Here is a 19,582-nt window from a genome sequence, read left to right as displayed (position 1 = left end):
TCTAGAACAAGGAGTCACACCCGTGTTTGTGAGTGATGAGACTGCAGCAGAGCAGACTGTGGAAGAAAAGGAAACCGTCCCAAACCCTACCATGGGGGCTCTCTTCCTGCTGGTGCAAAACACAGGTGTGCCCCAGTGTGTCAGAGCTCTTGTCCACCCCCTACAGACTGCAGGAAGCTAGCCTCCCACACTTCCTTCAGCCCCAGAACAGTGGGGACAATGTCTAGATGTGCTCGGCAGCTGCTGGGAGCCGTGGTGGTTGCTCCCTCCTTCCTGTCCACACCGTCACTGTCACCGTCCCCGCCAATCCCACGCTTCCACATCCAGGCCACTCTGCACCCAAGGACTTCTAACAATCATGCTACCTATCATCCTCCCCAAAACAGCGCCCACCCATGAGCGCCCACACATGCGCAGACACCCCTTCTTGTAAAATTTCAAGGGTTTCTGGGTCCCTGAATCCCCTTCTCTGTGGACTCCTCTTTGGGATCTACCAAACACATACTAGAAAGCCCTGTCTTGGGTTTTCTTTCAAATCATCAACCCCTCGAACCACTTGAGACAACCCTTCACTACCTCTTGCTCAGTGCGAGTCAGAGCACCCCAACGTCTTTACCTGGGCAAAAACTGCCCCTATTGGAGGCCAAAGAACATGAGGGAGTCCACACCAGCTGACAAGGCCGCCTCAAAGACTTCTGCCCAAAGATACTCTGAAGTTCCTCATGTTCCATCAACCTGTGTCTACTAGGGGAAGCAGATTATACAACTGAATTGAGCAGGCTGTGTTTAATCAGCCAGGGACCAAACTATTCCTAACCCTTCCTACTGAAAATGAAGGCTGAAGTATCTTCAACAGACTGGCACAGCACAGCACAAGCTGGAGGCTGACCACCATCTCTTTGGCATAGTTAAAATTCATCCTAAATGCCTAATTGGCATTTCCTGATTCTGTCATTTGAATACTTATAAATTATCTAGACCTTTGGAACATACTTTGTCCCTCACAACAAATGCCAATGTGAATTAGAAGTCTAGGTTCTCATTCATATTTAAAGTTAAATATATATACAGAATAAGCTGTTTGCATTCATTTTTTCCCCCTTAGCACAATCTTAATGGTAAAGTAATTATGTCAGAAACTTTTAACCAAGAAGCTTAATGGCCCATGTTAGGCCAAGAAATGTAAACAAAAACCTTTTTTCTTTTTTTGAGATAGGGTCTCATGCGGCCAAGGGCAACCTGATCCCCCCGATTCCACGCCCACAAGCTATGTGCCATAAACATAAACGTGAGAGCAAATCTAGGCTTCACTCATACCAAGCAAGCACTCTATCAACTGAGCGACATTTCCAAAACAGTCTTGTTATACTAAATTAGAGGGAAAAAGTTGGATGAGGTACGCAGGTGAGGAAGCCAAGGCAGGAGAATGAGGAGCTAGAAGCCTACACGTGCTAGGGCGGCCCTGCCTCAGAAACAACACAAAGCAGAACAAAGGAAAAGGCACGTCTTAAACAAACAACGCCTCGTGCAGTTAGATAGAGGTCAATGAATGGACTCACTCACTTGTGGCTGACATCAACATAAACTGATGGGCCCTCTTAGGAGGTAATGCACTTGTTCTCTTTAACTCTCTAATTCCACTTCTAGAAATTAGCCTGACTAAGGTTAGTTTGATTATCAACTTGGCACAGTCTAGAGTCATTTGGGAAGAGTCTGAATGTGGGCTCTCTGTAGGGAGGCGGTCTTGATCACACCGCTGCTGTGGCAGCCCAGCTCGAGGCCGAGTGACACCGCTGCTCTGGGTCCTGAACTGTGAGAGAGCTGAGCACTATCAAGAACATAGCATCTGGTCCCTGCTAGTCTCTCTACACCTGACTGTGGGTGTGACTAGCTGCTGCAGCTCCTGAGGCTTCGATACCCCCACGTTGTATAACAGTCTCCTTCAAGATAAAAAACATTCCATCTTGCAGGGAAGCTCCTTATGACTAAGGAAGGAAACGACTCAGAAACCTCAGCAAGTCCCTGAAATTGACCAGACACACCAGGCGTAAACTGACCCTCCCTCCCCAGTTTATGTAAGTAGTAAGGACTGCTGAGGCACCCTCAAGCCACCAGGATGGCTGCAAGAGACTCTCCAATCTCTGAAGCTGCCTGCAAGTCATGCAGTAACCTCCAGGCATGCAGTTTGGTGTTGGGGTGGGGTGATTCGGCCGTGTCTGAGTTAGTTTTGCTCCCTTAAGTAACCCCTCCCTCACACTCGGTAAGTAACCCCTTCCTCACATGCAGTAAGTAACCCCTCACTCACACGCGGTAAGTAACCCCTCCCTCACACGCGGTAAGTAACCCCTCACTCACACGCGGTAAGTAACCCAACACTCTGACTGAGTCAGTGGTTTCCCTTACTCTGCTCTGCTGTGCACTCCCTAGCTGGAAGGAACACACACGTGTTCACGTCTCCCCAGCAGCACGCTCAGGAGACACGACACAATGACGGGCTCCAACCTGGAACAGTAGCTAGAACAAACCTTTGCTCCCTAAATTGACCTTGTCAGTTTATTTAATCAAAGCAATCGGAAATGAACTAAAACCCAAAGGAAAAAATACAAGTTAATGATATTAAAAACAGACACATTCTCTACAGTATTATTACTTAGGGCCCCAAAATATAGTAACATAATGGCTTAATAAATTATAATTCAATATATACTATTAAAACTATGATTACATAAATACTAATGGAAAACAGCAAAGTAAAGATCACATGGGTGCTCTGATGGCAAAGTACAAAAATAAAACTCAGGTTAAGGTGTGGACAATGTGAGTACTTTTTGTTGCTGGTTTTCAAAAGTAAAGGTTCTTTACTTTTTTTTTTTCAATAAAAGATTCAATAAAGTCATATTTACCTGCAGCTGGGCCTGAAGGGAGCGTCGAGCCAGTAAACTCTGTATGACATTTGTTCTGTCTAGACAGTCCATGCAGTTGCTGCGGAAAACTCCTTCCTGGTTCGCCACCACCTTGCCGGCGGAGTCTACTAAAAAATAACTGAAACACATTTGTGTGAGCACTCCTATACCAAAGCACACTGAACACCCCAGTGACACAGCTCTTAGGACACAGGTCTCATGGGGTGAACTAAGTAAAACACATAAATTGCAAGGTCAGAGGGAGTGAACAGTCAAGTGTATTTCGTTTTTCTAGACCAAATGGGAAAATAAACGGCTGAGGCAACACAGCCCTTTTGCTAAACACAGCTTTCACAGAAGTCGTCACACACAGAAGAGCTGGGAGGACAGGGAGACTCCTGCTATGGAAGCCACCCGTCTCTCCTAAGGTCCCTCACACAGTCACTTCAGCCATGTCCCTACCTATCAGGGCTGAGTCTCTGCAAAGTCCCAACCAGCATCTCCTGAGTTACAGATAAAGATTCTTAGCCTCGACGACCAATGCAATCAGAACCTCTGAAGCAAAGGACGGAAAATGCACTTAAAATGTTTCAGTCTCTTTTAAAATGCATCACCATGCAACTAGACAATAGAAGTACATTTTTGAAAATAAAAACGTCCTCTCTCCTTCATCACTCAAATATGTATACAGTAGCCAAGCACGGTGACAAGTTTCTGTGATGTTTTCATTTTTGTAAACAAGTTCCTCAGATAACACTTCGAAGCAAAAATTTTGATACCATCCAATTGGTTAAGAACATGGCAACAAACGATCTGCTGCCAGCCTTAGTGCCCTGGCCAGCCTCCCAGATGCAGAACTTTAAATAGCAGGGTTGGGTTTTTTGTTTTGTTTGTTTGTTTGATACTCAAAACTATTAAGCGGCTCTAAGGTCTGAATGAGAGAAAATAAAACATGCAAACCAAATATCTAGCAAAGTCTGCAGGGCTTAGTTTGAAAACTAGAAAGTAAAATTATTTCCCAAAACACAACAGTTTCATCAAAGCTAAGTCAAAACTATCATATTAGGAAGAAGGACTTGAAGAAGGTATTTAGATAAACAATCACTTTAGCTAATGTCCTGGAGCACAGCGAGGCTGGCTGCACACAAGGATGTGTCACTGGTACACACAGGAAGTCTCCTAGGTAAGCATTATTCTCTCTACTTTACAAATGGAGAGACAGAAGTCTACGGATGGCCATCTGGCCCCAGCTCATATGGCTAATGAGGGACGGCCGGAGACACCTGTCAGAAGGACAGATTCCTGCTACTATCTCAAAAGCCACTGGAAACTACACTGTCGTGAGAGATGACCTAACCCTCCTATCTGAGGAGCACAGTGACCAACAATGACAGGGCTTCTGCAGTGAGTCTTCTCCTTACATTTTTGTTGCTGCTGTTGTTTTGCTTTTGGAGACAAGATGTCTACATAGCCCTGGTTGTCCTGGAACTCCCGATTTAGAACAGGCTGGCCTCAAATTCAGAGATATCTGTCTGCCTCTGCCTCCAAGTGCTGGCGTTAAGGTGTGGGCCACCACACTGTCCTCCACCACAGCCATTAATGGTGAACCCGAGGAGCCGCCCCTCTACCGCCAACGCCAGCCCAGACAGTCTCCTGTCTCACGCCAAGCACAGTACCAGCCTACTATTCTCCACCAGCTGTGCTCATGATGGAATGTCACAGGAAAAGAAATTAACTATAGCTGATAGCTATGTTATTAATATATTCTTAAAAACTGAACAAGTGCTCAAAGAGATGACTGAAATTTAAAAGTACATTTGGTATACTGTACACAAGTAACAAACTGTCAAAAAATTAAAAATTAAAAACGTACACGTGGAGTGCCAGGCTAGAACTATCAGAGGTGAAACAAAAGGACAGGACGGTGAACAGACTGTTCAGCTTTAAACGAGTGAGCCTGACCGACGCACGGGACAACAAGCACGTGAACCGCACACTAACACGTGGCACACACATCAGAAAGCACCACAATGACGTTAAATCTTTCCCTCCACTAATCCTACACTGGAGATTTTTTTTTTCTAGGCAAATTTTAACACGAGTAAAAAGATACACAAAAATTCACCCAAAGAAAAGCACTTGGAGAACACGCTTTCAGAGACAAGGAGAGGGCCCAGTCACGCATCTGACGTAAACATCTAAAGCTGCGGAGAGGACACTAAAAATTATCATTACAAATGCTCACAACAGAATGCTGGGATAAAATGACACACTGCTAAAAACAAAATAGTGATAAACCAACTGCAGCTACGTGACAATTTGGAAAAGACTATGAACACTCCTGAGATAGGTCTATCTATAAGAATTCAGTTATTCTTCAATCAAAAACACTCTTCCAATATAAAAAATTAAAATAAAACAGCTATTTAGGCACTGACAACCAAGTGAAACAGCTTCACAGATCTGCTAAACAACATGTAATTAATAAGACTGACATATACAGCTCTCTCTCCCCTTACTGCTCTAAAGAAGTAATATGGCTTACCTTAACTCATCCTGCATTTCTGCTACTTGGTCCAATAAAATACTCAGTCGATCCCATCTCATATTTTTACACTCCTTATGGAAATCAAAGGCAATGTACCTACCAAAAAAGCACATACTCAGAAACTGACAAGACCATTCAATTTTCTTCTATTAATAACACCCCTTCAAGATGATTTTTCTCTATGTCAGAGCACGCACAATGCTTAGGAATGTAGTGCCTCCTTCATTCTGGATTTACTACTAGCACCACAGCAGCGCGTGCACGGGCGCACGCACACACCCACCCACACACCTCCCATGCTCATATCAATGGTGGAGGACAAATTAATTAAAACTATTATAAGATAAATTTTGTTATCATTTGTTATTCTAGGGACCTGCAGGTAAAAGTAGAGAAACACAGCAAATGCTAGTGAAACAGATCAGATTTCCAGTACTGAGGTGTACACTTCAAAAGGTACAATCCAGCTGGGTAACATGTATTTATTTTCTGTTCCTGTATGCAAAGAATGTGGCTTCTTCTTTCTCCCACTTTCCAGATCAACATGTTCCAAGTACTGGAACTCAGCTCCGCCATGGCGGATCAGGCAGGTGTCTGCTGTGTACTAGGGGTTGAAGAAGTGCAGGAGGTAAGACAGCCCTACAGTGCTAGCTACGCCCCAGATGACGTGTACATTATACATGTGTGTACAGAGAAAAGTTTGTCAATCTTGGTGAGTGTTTAAGAACAACTCTAGAGTGAGATGACATCTAAGTGGAAGGCATCCACCGTCTGACACCACTCTTCAGAAGGGCGACGTGTCATGAGCCAAGCTCTGACAGCCAATGGAGAACACTGACTAGATGAAGAAGGGCATACACCCCAACTTCCTGCTCAGGGATCACAACAAGTAGGGGGACTGGAAGGACACCGTGCTCCCACCTGAAGAGTGAAAATGCAGACAAAGCATCCGTTGCTGTGTAACTCCCTGGCTCTATCCACACAGTGTGGGCTTCTAGCATGTAAGAGAGTCCACCACCTCAACGGTTCTCAAGAGAGAATGGTAACTCCCAGACATTAGCACAAAAGCACACATGGGCCAATCCCAGGAAGCAAGGAGAGCATCTTAAAAGGCAATTTCAACAGAAGTAGCACTGTAGGTTATTCTTAGTGCTCTGACCAGAATTATCAGCTACAGCCTTGCTTTACACAGACTATCAGACAGAGTACTGAAAGATTACTGCTCCAGATGAGGTTACACACAAGTTACACTGATCCAGATCATACAAGCACCTGCTGCAGCTCCTGCAGAAGACCCATGTTTGGCATCGACAATGGGCTGCGTACATCCAGCCTCCACAGGCACGCGCGCGCGCGCGCACACACACACACACACACACTTTTTAACGCGAGCTGAAATATAATAGCACATTCTCGGTGTTCATATACAGTCACCAAGGGAGGTACCTGATCATCCCGCTACCCAGTGATGACACCATTTTTGCAAATGTTTGCTCAAGTGGTTTCTCTGATCCCTTGTGATTCACCTGTATTAAAAACAAAACAAACAAACAGAAAACCAGTATGACTTTTTATTTAGATAGTAATACTAGGAAAATAACAAGGAAATTCTAAGCTTTCATTTTGGCACAGAAACACAAAAAAAGAAGAAATCATCTGACCAGTTTTGTAGGACTATGGAAAAGTTGTCAAAGTTTACAGTAACAAATAAAATATCTATCAAGATATCCAAGCTATACAAAATCTCGACAGCATTCTGTCCTTCCCCCTCCACAGGTCAGTGACGGCTTCTATAATAAACAGCAGCAATCTTGTTTTGAGCTCCCTTCTTCAAACCTGCAGAGCAGACCAGCCTGGATGCACAGCTGAAGGACTGGCCGTCTCTGTGCTGTGTAGCTGAGTGAAGGAAAGACACGGGGCGGAGTGTACAGGCTACAGCTGCACTCTCAGCCAATGGGTACCTGGGCAAGAGCTCCCTTCTGGAGAGAGACATAAAACAGACTGCGTAAGGCCTAGACCAACCAGTGACACTCTTTAGAAAACAGGACATTCAAAAGTAGCAGTAAATATGAAAGCTACTTCCATGCTCACGCAAGAAACATGTCCAGAAAAACCCTAATACTGCAAAACACCACTGCCCACAGCCCACTGTCCACTGCCCACAGCCCACAGCCCACTGCCCGGAAGCACGCCTGGCTAACTGGTAAATGAATCGCTGTCTCAGAGCAGAGCCAGTTTGCAAAGAACAGAAGACAGGTTGTTCTTTTATTTTGTTATTTGTCTTTTCTCTGAAGTCTGCCCAAAACATTAGCTGAACATACTAAAACACAGTCTTCAGTGAGCACACACGATGAGGAAAGTCCTCTGCAAGAGAGTCTGGAAAAGTCCACAGCAAACGCATCACTATAACCTTGAAGAACCAAACAACAGCAGCAAAAGCACTATCAGCTCTGGGAGGAAACTGACTCCAGTGTTAAATTACAATAATGAAAGGCAGAATGTTTAAGGAAAGTCAGTCGTACAAATAAAAAACCTAGTGGGGTGTGGTAGCAACATATTTTTAATTCCAGCACTCAGGAGGAAGAGGCAGGAAGATTTTCTCTGGGAGTTCAGGAGGATGCGGGCTCGATTCTAAGCACCCACACAGTGGTTCACAACCATTTGTAACTATAGTTCTGGGGATCTGACGATAGCTTCTAGCTTCTGTGGACACATAGTACACATAGATAAATGCAGGTGATATACAAATGAAAATAAAAATAAACAAACGTTTAAAAATAAAGGAAGGAGAGAAGAAAAAGAAGGCTTCAAATCAGTAACCTAACGTGCACATTAAGGATCTAAAAGACTCCAAAGGTAGCAGACAAAAAGGAATGATACAGATTAGAGCAGAAATAATAAAACATGCAGAAAACTAACAGAGGAGACAACCAAACACTAGTTCCTAAAAAGATCAGTAACACTGACAAGCTCAGCTACAATCAACAACAGCAATAACAAAAGTGGCGAGATTCAAATTACGGAAACCAACAATAGTAATGAGGATACTGCTAATAACTTTTAGAGAAATGAAAAAAGAATTGTAAGAGGACACTTCAGATACTCATATGCCAAAAAATGTGCAATTCAAGTTAAACAAATTTCTTAACTCCAGTACTCAGGAGGCAGAGGCAGGTGGATCACTGTGAGTTGGAGGCAAGCCAGGTCTACAAAGCGAGTCTAGGGCAGCCAAGGCTACCCGGAGAAACCTGTCTTGAAAAACCAAAAACCAAACAAACAAAACAAAACAGCAACAAAAACATTTATTTCTTAAAAGAGCAAAACCAAAACAAACCATACACACTAAGCTGGGAGTCGTGGCGCACCTTTTTAGTCCTAGCACTGGGGGAGACGGAGGCAGAGGCAGGCGGAGCTCTGTGAGTTCAAGGCCAGCCTGGTCTACAAAGAGAGTCCACGACAGCCAGGGCTCTGTGTAACAGAAACCCTGTCTCGAAACAAACAAACAAACAACACACCACACACAATCTACTACAACTGAACAATGAAGAAATAGAAAACTGGAATAGCAAAGTGATGACGCGCTGGCTCACCTATGTCAGCTCTAGCACCGGGGAAGCTGGGGCAGAAGGGACACTAAGAGTTCAAGGGTAGCTTGGGCTAACATTGAAACCTCACCCCAACCTCAGCACCTTCCCTCTCCACAAAAGGAAAATCTAAACAGACTAGTAATTAGAAAGGAGACTGTTAAAGAAAAGCCTCAGACCAGATGGCTTCACTAATCAATTTCACTAATCTAAAAGTTTAAGGATTTAATAAGAATTAGTACTACTTTTCTTTAAATTCCTTCACGATGCTCTTTAACTCATTCATAAAACCTAAAAAATAGAAATAACCCAAATGTCTATCAATTCATGAATAAATAAAATGTCCTATATCCTACAATAAGATACTATCCAGTCTTGAGCTGGGCGTGGTGGTGCACGCCTTTAATCCCAGCACTCACGAGGCAGAGGCAGGCGGACTGCTGTGAGTTCGAGGCCAGCCTAGTCTACAAAGTGAGTCCAGGACAGCCAAGGCTACACAGAGAAACCCTGTCTCAAAAAAAACAAAAACAAAAATACTATCCAGTCTTTAAAAGTAATGCAATTCTGATAAACATGGATGAATCTTTAAAATATATACTAGATGAAACAAGTAAAACAGAGGAAAATATTATATGATTCTACACATATGTGAGGAACACAAAACAGACAAATTCAGAACAATTGGAGAATAAAGTAAAACAGTCGCTGGGAACTAAGGGAAGACAGTAAAAGAATAACTACTAGGATCAGAGTTCCTGTTTGGTCTGATAAAAAGTTATAGAAACATTAATTTAAAAATTAATCTCCCTGTTTTTTTTTTTTTTTTTTTTTTTTTTTTTGGTTTTTTGAGACAGGGTTTCTCTGTGTAGCCTTGGCCGTCCTGGACTCACTTTGTAGACCAGGCTGGCTTCGAACTCACAGCAATCCACCTGCCTCTACCTCCCGAGTGCTGGGATTAAAGGCGTGCGCCACCACGCCTGGCTAATTTCCCTGTTAATTAAAGTTTTTGTTTTGTTGCCTGCCCCCCAAAACCAGTCAAACCTACCAGATTAATTATGACTTGCTTTCCATAAATAATTACTTGTGAATCAAAATGTCTTTGGAAACCATCCATCTAGAAGAGAGACAACAGTATATAGTTTATTAGACTCTATTACATGATAATTACCGTATTTTTAAAATACCTCCTTAACTACCCTGTTTCTATATTCAAGAGAGTGCCAGGATGAGGACCGTGCTCCCTGGATGCTGGGAGCACCATGAGGTAAGCAGCATTTACAGCCATTTGTGCTGCACTACGGCGTCACTGTGTCAATCTGAATGCAACCCACGACAATCACACACTTCACTGAGGTCCCCACGTGCCCATCTGTCATGCTCCCGTGGTCTCTGTTCTAGGACTTGTGACACGTTATTTGAGGCAGTTTTTTTCTACAGTCCAGGAGAGGGGCCTTAAGGGTGCTGAATTATGACTTGTGGGGAACAAATACATGTTCTATATGCAAACCAAAAAGCAACTTAGGTTCTATTTTAACCAGTGAAAATTCAGGAAAATACATACATGATTTGCTACTTTGTTGATCTGTGGCTGTGGTTTGTACTTTAGATTTGGTCTTTGTGACCAGAAAAAAGGTATTGATCCTCGAGTCTAAAGAAAAGAGAGAATGTGAAAAGAAAGAACACAAATTAGTGTTTTTCAACTAATTACTGTAAGCAGTACAGATATTAACAACTTTGCAAAGAAAAACAAAACAAATCTACCAGCTACAAAAGTCTATATGTACCTTCTTAAATTCTGTTTTGCTAGCTATGGTGGCACACACGCTTAATCCCAGCACTGGGAGGCAGAGGCAGAGGCAGGCAACTCTCTCTGAGGTCAAGGCCAGCCTGGTCCACATAGAAAACTCCAAGACAGCCAGGACTACCTGGAGAGCCTGACTGAATACATACATACACACATACAACCAACATCCTTCCCAATGTTACACACATGGCTCTTGTATAATAGAAAGTACTGGGCAGACCTTAAATTCTAAAACAAACAGATTTATCTACCAGTAAAAATTAACAAGTTAGGCTGGGCAGTGGTGGTACACACCTTTAATCCCAGTACTTGGGAGGCAGAGGCAGGTGGCTCCGTGAGTTCGAGGCCAGCCTGTATTATAGGACAGCCAGAGCTGTTACACGAAGATACCCGGTCTCGAAAAACAAAACAAAACAAAACAAAATACCAAATCCCAAAAAAACCAATTTATATATAAATTATATAGTTTGGCAATACAAAAAAAAAAAAAAAAAAAAAAAAGAAAATGCTTTACTCATTCTCAAAGGACTGTATCTACAAACATCTGAATTTGTTTATCCACTGACATTCTGGAGTAGGGAAAGGTGAGGAGGCCTGAGTAGCAGGTCCAGCCAAGCTGTCAGTACAGCTGTCAGCAAAGGCTACAGTGGTGAACTGCTAAACTCCATGCACCTCACACTTTCTTCTCTCTTCTTTTTGGGGGTTTAACTTAAAGGCAGGAAGTATCTATGAGATAGTGCCATATTAATAACCAACCCTTTTATTATCTGAACTTTTCCCACATTGTACACAAAGTCAGTACTTAAGAAAGAAGGGAATAATATTCAGGATGTCCTCTGAATAAATTATAATAAATTAAAATTCAAAAAGAAGAAAGGAAGGAAGGATGGAAGGAAGATTGGCCTGGCAGTAAACACGTGTGATCCTAGCATCGGGGATGCGGAGGCAAAAAGATCAGGAGTTCAAAGTCATATAACAAATTATATAGTAAGTTTAAGGTCAGCCAGTGCTACCTTCAGGTTTGAAAAACCTGAAGAGGAGGAAGAAGAGAAGAAAAAAAGAAAGAAAGAAAAAGGGAAGGAGAAGAGGAAAATTTCAACACGACAGAATGACGATCAAGTAGAAAGGCCATCACATGACCATCAGACACATTCACTTGCCTGTACAAACGACGCCCTGTTCCCATTGTAGTGCACAATCTGTTCTGTTTCTACAAAGTTAGCTGCATGACCTTCAGAATCAATTCCTAACATTTGGGAGAAAAAAATATATAAAAAAAATCAAGACAACATAATTACCAACTAAGCTCACATTAATGGGAAAGTATTTATAAAATTAAAGTTCCAACAAATGGATAGTACATTATCAGAAAACTGAAAGAAGCTTGTTTAAATAGGCTTAAAGAGTAGTCACGATTTATTTATATAAACATAAAGCTAATTTATATTTTTCATACTATAAATATCCTCAAACAGTACCTTTTGAAGAAAAGAAAGTCAAGCATGCCTATGAGTCCTATTTTTAAAGTAAAGCTATCATTTTGTGATTATACTTGGTAATAACATAAAATTAAATAAAAATGTGGCTCAGTAATGAAGGTACTGCATCACTAGTGCTTAGTTGTAATGCACAGAGTCTCTAGAAGATGTTTAAATGGTGTATGACCCTAAACATCTGTGACCATGTCCATGAAACCTAGTTAGAGAAGCAGTTTAAGTATAATTGCCAGAGACTCTATACTGGTTAGGAATTTCTGATATCTGAATATTTCCTTATCAGTTTGTTTACATAATTTATTGTTGCTATGAAAAGTCTGCTAAACAAAAGCATTTTTCAAGGTAGTCCTGATGCAGATTACCAAATTACAAGAAAGAAATGAATTTTTAATTCCCCTACATTAAAATATCCTTTTCTGACACATTTCTCAAGTAAAGCACTGAGCTATCACTATCAGTGCACCCGTGACTACACAGTAGCAGGTATCAAAAGGAAACAAATTTACTGAGCTACACTCACACTTGCCAATACTAAATTACTTTCAGAATCACAGGCTGCATTTGTTTCTTTCTGTGGTGTTTTGAATGAGAATGGCTGCCCACAGGCTCACATTAGGCACTACCTGAGAGGGATTAGGTGTGGCCTTGTTGGAGAAAGTGTGTCCCATGGGGGCAGGAAGGAGGAGGGGCCTTGGGGTTTCAAAAGCCCAAACAAGGCCGGTGTCTCTTCCTCCTGCTGCCTGTGGACGCGTTACTTCTCCAGCACCGCATGTGTCTGCATGCCACCATGATGTCATGGGCTAAACCTTTGAAGCTGTAAGCCAGCCCCAACTAAATGTTTTCCTTTTCTAAGAGCTGCTGTGATCATGGTGTCTCTTCACAGCAATAGAACACCAACTAAGACTCCTTACATAATTCTCATTAAGGAGCAATTATCTTGTTATCAGTTGTCTTAAAAAGAGAGAAGTGGAAGAGAGGAAAGAGGAAGATATTATGAAAAGATTTCCAAAATATACTAATTTTTAAAAAGAAACCAAGATGTAGGAAAACACGTAGAAGATTATAACCACTGTCTATAAAAGGAAGAAAACATGCCGGCATTGATATAAAAAGTTATAGAATAGGATAAATAAGAAACTAACACCTGGTTATCTGGCAGAAGAATAAGAACCAAACAGAAAGCCAGGCAGCCGCGGCACACAGCTTTAATCCCAGCACCCAGGAGGCAGAGGTAGGCAGTTCTCTGGGAGTTTGAGGGCACCCTGGTCCACAACGCCGAGTCCCAGGATAGCCAAAAGCTACATAGAGAAACTCTGTCTCGAGAACACACAAACCCACACCCCAAGAAACAAAGAACCAAGCAGATTAAATAGAAATTTCCTGTCATTTAAAAAATGCAATTCATGCTTAAAACATGTATTCAATGCTTAACAATCCAAGAAAATGTAGTTAAGGAGATGCTAACACTAATTTGGTTAAGACCATTCTTAGTAGCTTTTTCTCAGTGGTATAGCATCTGTAATAAGATTAATCAGACATTCCCTATATAACACTCTGATCTCAAAATTAGTTATTTAATAGGATTTTATTCTGATACATTATGGTTGAAAGCAGAGCAAATGTTGTCAATCTTCATAAACACAATAACTCTAATACACATCTTAACAGTTTAGGAGGCAAATCGGCACATTTTTAGTGCAGAGCCTGCAGAATTATAAGCTGAAGTCCTGTAGTAAAATGGCTGCCTTTACACATGCAAAGAAGCCAGGAGTGGTGAGTGAGACACTGTCTGGAGTGAGAACTTTCAGTCACCCAGTAAACATGCAGCTGTTATTAAACAGTTAGTGACGACAGTACCTGGAGAAAAGCACAGAAGACCTACTAATCACTATAATGAGAGGACATTAGCAGGGGTATCAAATAACATAATCTATAAGGTCACAGGAAAGTCATTCAAGACAGCAATGAAACAACGGCATAACAGACCAATCATGCGGACAATGGCATAATGGCCCAGTCATGGCGGCAGGAAGTGAGTCTTACCTCTTACGTAGTAGCGCACGCCAGCCCTGAAACAACTCCTTCGGGAGATGAGAATCCAATCAAAGTATTTCCCATTAATAGAACATGAGTGCATAGTAATAACTTAACTACATTAAGAAAAATGTAATGTAGAAATAGCTCTAGAATCAACAGAAATCTATTTATGCTAACAGGAACGCACTGTCTTTAGGAGGGGGAAACAATATGCAAGTCTTGCTGGTTCTTCATGGCTGTTTGCAAACCTTCAGTACCCTCGTTCCCCACTGAATCCGTCAAGTCAGCTCTACAGTGACATGAGGTCAGAATACTTAAGGACTTTGCTAGTGTTTCTATTTAACCTTCTCCTTTCCCTGATATCTTCAACTACTTTCTAAAAGTATAACACTGTCAATGATATCACCAAAACCCTGTTCTGAATGAAAACCAGGGATCTGAAAGAAATCTTCAAGTAAGAAATGGAAAACAGAGTAGGAGCTGGGAGCACAGTTCAGCCCTGGGTTTGACCTCTTGTACTACAAGAGGTAAAAGTTTAAAAATTAAATGAAGGGGGGGAGCCAGCTATTGTAGCTAAATAAGAATCTGAAATATATAACTTGTATAATTATATATATAAATTGATCTTAACAGTTGGTATATGAAGACTTATAGATCAAAGTATTAATCCAGAAACAAACGTTAATTGCTTTTTCTCTGGAATGTAAATAGTGAATCTAAAAATGGGAAAAAATTAACATGAAAAATATAAAAGGGTAGAGTGCTTTCTAGCATGCATGAAGACCTGCGTCTGACCCCCAGCGTGACATAAGGCCAGATGTAACGACCCACACGTGATTTTAGCACTCAGAGGTAGAAGGTCCAAGATCATATTCAGAAGCACAGCGCTCACGTCAGCCTGGGATTTCTCCAAACCCTTCAGTAATAGTCACTGAATTGTGCAATTAAAACTGATTAAATTGTGGCTTTTAAGTCAAATCTGTTTGATCAAAACAAAGCCTTCGTATTCTAGGGCATCTCTGAAGCATGCTGAGTTCTCCATCTGACCCCATTACAGTCACTGAGGAAGGGCCACTCACCTCGCTCCTCTGCTTGGCTTTCAAGTTTTGCCACGAAACAACGTATTAGTGTGAACAGCTTTTCACTTTCTTGCATGAAAGGCATGACAGAGTAGTGCTCCTGTGGCCCTGCATGCTCTGTATGTCCCTGAGTTCAGTCACTACTACAGTCTTTAATTACTCCCCGCATAAGCACACTACTGGTTGGTTTTGTTTTGTTTTGTTTTGTTGGGGGGGGGGGTGTCCCTATTTGAGAAAAAGTCTTGCTATGTAACCCAGCATGGCTTCAAACTGTTAACCTTTCTGCCTCAGCTTACATAGGGCTGAGATCACAAGCATGTACCAGCACAGCAGAAAGGATATACCAGCGTATTTGTCTGTTCTACTGTTGACAGACAGGCAAGTTGATTCTGGTCCAGAGTTTCAACAAACGTCTCTTTTTGGGAGCATGTGGACATGGATCAAATTATATCACACTATCAAAAAATGCCAGCGAACCTGAGAATTATTTTATCTTTCTTCTTTACCAACTACTAATAACGAGTTTATCCAACTCACGGAGGCATTACGAGGCTAACAAGTTTTATTGTGTCACTGGCCATATCATTTGGGTTTGCTTGTTTGTTTTGTTTTGTTTTTCAAGACAGGGTCTCTGTGTAGCCTTGGCTGTCCTAGACTCGCCTTTGTAGACCAGGCTGGCCTTGAACTCACAGCGATCCGCTTGCCTCTGCCTCCCGAGTGCTAGGATTAAAGGCGTGCGCCACCACGCCGGCTCCTCTGGCCATATCGTTTATCTTTGCTCATCTGTTTAGGTCTGCCCTACTGTTGTGTGCTATATGTGACATCTTTTTCTTAAATAACAATTTTTAACAAGTCTGTGACAACCATTCTCTCATCTTTCTAGTTTCTGTACCTATAACCATTATTAAAAAATAAAGAAAACATTTGCTTTTCGGCTTTATGAAAATGACACCACCCCATAACCTTGTAACTCTGTCTTTACTCCCCATAAATTCCCAGGGTCATCCCAGAGCAGTTTACTCCTCTTCAGAGTTGTGTGTGATGGGAAAAGGACCAGGCCACGAACACATACTTTTATTCTGTGGGGCTCACTACTTTGTTACAACACGCTGCTGTGAACGCTTTAGGAATTCATACAAGAAGTTTTTACCAATTCTAAGATTCATTCTTGCTGTCTGTCACCACCAAACTCACTGATCACTCCTCAAGCTCCCAAACTATTCCCCTTTAAAAGTCTAAGGGCTGATAATCTGGCACAGAGGATAGAGGCACCTGTCACTAAGCCTGAGGACCTGAGTTTAATCAACACCTGAACCCACAAAGTGGAAGGAAAGAACAGAATCTTGTCCTCTGACCTGCACAAGTGTGCACATGCACACAAACGAAACACGTTAAAGGAAGAAAGGTGTGCCATCTTCCCTGACCATCCACAGACTAACCCTGTGAGGCCAGAGTGCGTAAGGCACTGGTTACCAAGCTAAACAAGCTCCGCCCCAGGCCCCCACGGTGGCAACAGAGCCGCTGGATCCTCAAGTTGTCCTTTGACCTCTCTGCATGCACCATGGTGAACGCACACCTCACACACACATTCGGTAAAAAACAAAAAGAAATGTCGTCTCTAGCGTGACCTCTTCTCTCAGCTCCAGTTCTGCTAGTTGGGCTCCTTCCTCACACTGTCCTCCGCCACCTACAGAAGCCCTGAGCTTAACAGATGGATGACTCTTCTCCCTCAGACTCCCCATCTCAACGACGGCTTCCTTCCACGTACGTGACAAGAACCTATAGCTACACCACTGTCCTTCATATTCCACATCTACTTAGAAAACCAAGTCAGCTCAACTTGCTACAATTAGCTACCCAACAACACCCATGCCTTCCTCCCCCCGGCATGACTTGGCCTCCTCCCTTGTTCACACCTGGCCCCTTGCTGTAAGAGAGTGGTACTGTAGAAGCTTTTCATCACATGCAGCCCTGCCGTGGCAGCCCTTCCGTGGCCCACAGAGCCCTGAGTAATCTGGAATAACTACCTCGGAGTGCATCTCTCCCTGTCTATAGTGCACTCCACTCGGATGGACTTGTTGGTATCTCTGTAAATATGAAACCTAAAAGTACATTCCTAGTTAACAAACTACATTAAACACAACTCCATTTTAAGCTTTTAACTCAACACTAAGTAGGAAACCTAATTATAAAGCAAACTAGAAAACAAGTTTATGATTTTTAATTATTATTTGTCCATTCATAACCTCATTTTATTTTTTTAAAGATGTATTTCTAATTATTATGTATATGTATACACTGTTCTGCCTGCATGTATGCCTAGAGGCCAGAACAGGGCACCAGATCTCATTATAGATCGTTGTGAGCCACCATGTGGTTGTGGGAATTGAACCCAGGGCCTCTGGAAGAGCAGCCAGTGCTCTTAACCTCTGAGCCATCTCTCCAGCTCTATCATCTCATTTTTAAAACAAAACAATGTAGGAACAATTGGCCCAAATCCTTGAAAAGCTACTTAAAACACCCCTGTTCTTATTTTATTCTTAGGAGAACTTTTACAAGTTTGGTGGAGGAGGGTTAGAGGCAGGCTGGTGTACACTTGTCTTGCATGCAGAGGGCTTGTGCTCCTAGCACTTGGGAGGTGGAGGTACAAGGCTCAAAAGTTCAAGGTCATACTTGGCTGCATGGTGAGTTTGGGATGCATGAGACCTATATAAGAAAAGAGATGAGAAAGGGAGATGGCTGGTGTGTGTGTGTGTGTGTGTGTGTGTGTGTGTGTGTGTGTGTGTGTGTGTGTGTGTGTGTGTGTGTGTGTGTGTGTGTGTGTGTGTGTGTGTGTGTGTGTGTGTGTGCGCGTGCGCGCATGCTTAGTAGGCAATGATGATAACAGAATAACCAAGAGCTTTACCCTGAGATTTTCCTGATTTTTAAAAAACATTTTCTCCATTATTTTTCTTAATAATATAAAATTCTGCCAGGCAGTGGTGGCACATTCCTGTAATTCCAGCACTCAGGAGACAAAGGCAGATGGATCTCTGTGAGTTCTAGGCCACCCTGGTCTAGAGTGAGTTCCAGGACAGCCATGCCTGTTACACAGAAAAACCCTGTCTTGAACACCACCCCTCCCTGCGCCCCCAGTAGATAGATGGATGGATGAAAACTTGTAAGGGCATAATGAACAAATAAACTTGACTGCTAGGTCAATAAACTCCATCGCTGTACTTGACATAAAGATGCCAATTTATAGACAGGGTCCTGACTGCTGCACCTTCCTTCAGGGCCCCATTCATGTGCGTCCTACTTCACTGCGATGTCTCTGATTAGGACGGATTCTTAAAATGTATCTACAATGAGACAACAACGCTTGTTTGTATTACGCTTTGGCTTTCTCCAAGCTTTATTCTTTGTATTTTATTTTCATATTTCTATCATTCTTCAAATGAAAATTTAAAATTTCACTTTTCAGGTTGGTGATGACTGCAGTTCTTAATCTGATTTCTTTAAATACTAAGGAAGGCATCCATTAAATAACTTTGCTCTACTGTTGTGTAACTCATTGCTACAAGGTCACTCCAAAAGGGCAAGATGCAGTCTGCGTCTTTCTTTTAAAGCCATCAGACCCCAAACTCTTGAGCGAAAATCGTAACTTACTCTGCAGAGGATAAAACCTAAAAAGGAGAGTGGGCTGTTTACAGTCTATGCTAAGATTCTGCATTTATATGTTAACAACAATTATAAATATACTAAAATAGCCAGGTCACATCACATTTGAGACGGGACTTGTCTTAAAACTTAAACATTTTTAACATTTAAACATGTAAAATAAAACTTAAACAGAGATATAGAAACTAAGATAAGGATACAGCCATGTAACACTGGAAGAGCAAACCGATGGACCTAAAAAGGAGACACACAGCATATTTAGAATCAGCCAACCAGCTGGGCGGAAGTGGTGCTCGCCTGTAACTCAGCACCTGGGAGGCAGAGCGCAGCACTGAGTTTGAGGCCAGCTGCTCTACAGAGCTAGTTCCAGGACAACCAAGGCTACATAAAGAAACCTTGCCTCAAAAAACTAAACAAAACAAACCAATACTGACTGACAACTCATCACACCTTAAGTAATAAGGCAGCGGC

The 19,582-nt window shown here is 42.2% G+C and overlaps 1 protein-coding gene across 1 annotated transcript in view; it reads right to left on the bottom strand.

The window, feature by feature from the left end:
* Positions 1-19,582, bottom strand: part of LOC127184023 (phosphatidylinositol-3-phosphatase SAC1) — a 142,306-nt gene that overhangs the window by 94,295 nt on the left and 28,429 nt on the right. Inside the window, exons 7-14 of the mRNA XM_051140236.1 lie at positions 19,312-19,345; positions 14,379-14,480; positions 12,000-12,085; positions 10,597-10,683; positions 10,081-10,149; positions 6,898-6,977; positions 5,449-5,547; positions 2,904-3,042 (exon numbers count right to left, since the gene is read on the bottom strand). Coding sequence (XP_050996193.1) covers positions 2,904-3,042; positions 5,449-5,547; positions 6,898-6,977; positions 10,081-10,149; positions 10,597-10,683; positions 12,000-12,085; positions 14,379-14,480; positions 19,312-19,345 — 696 coding nt within the window. The remainder of the gene's footprint in view (positions 1-2,903; positions 3,043-5,448; positions 5,548-6,897; positions 6,978-10,080; positions 10,150-10,596; positions 10,684-11,999; positions 12,086-14,378; positions 14,481-19,311; positions 19,346-19,582) is intronic.

Source organism: Acomys russatus, chromosome 32 (genome assembly GCF_903995435.1).
Source record: "Acomys russatus chromosome 32, mAcoRus1.1, whole genome shotgun sequence".
Classification (NCBI taxonomy): domain Eukaryota; kingdom Metazoa; phylum Chordata; class Mammalia; order Rodentia; family Muridae; genus Acomys; species Acomys russatus.
This window is presented reverse-complemented; position numbering and strand designations above follow the sequence as displayed.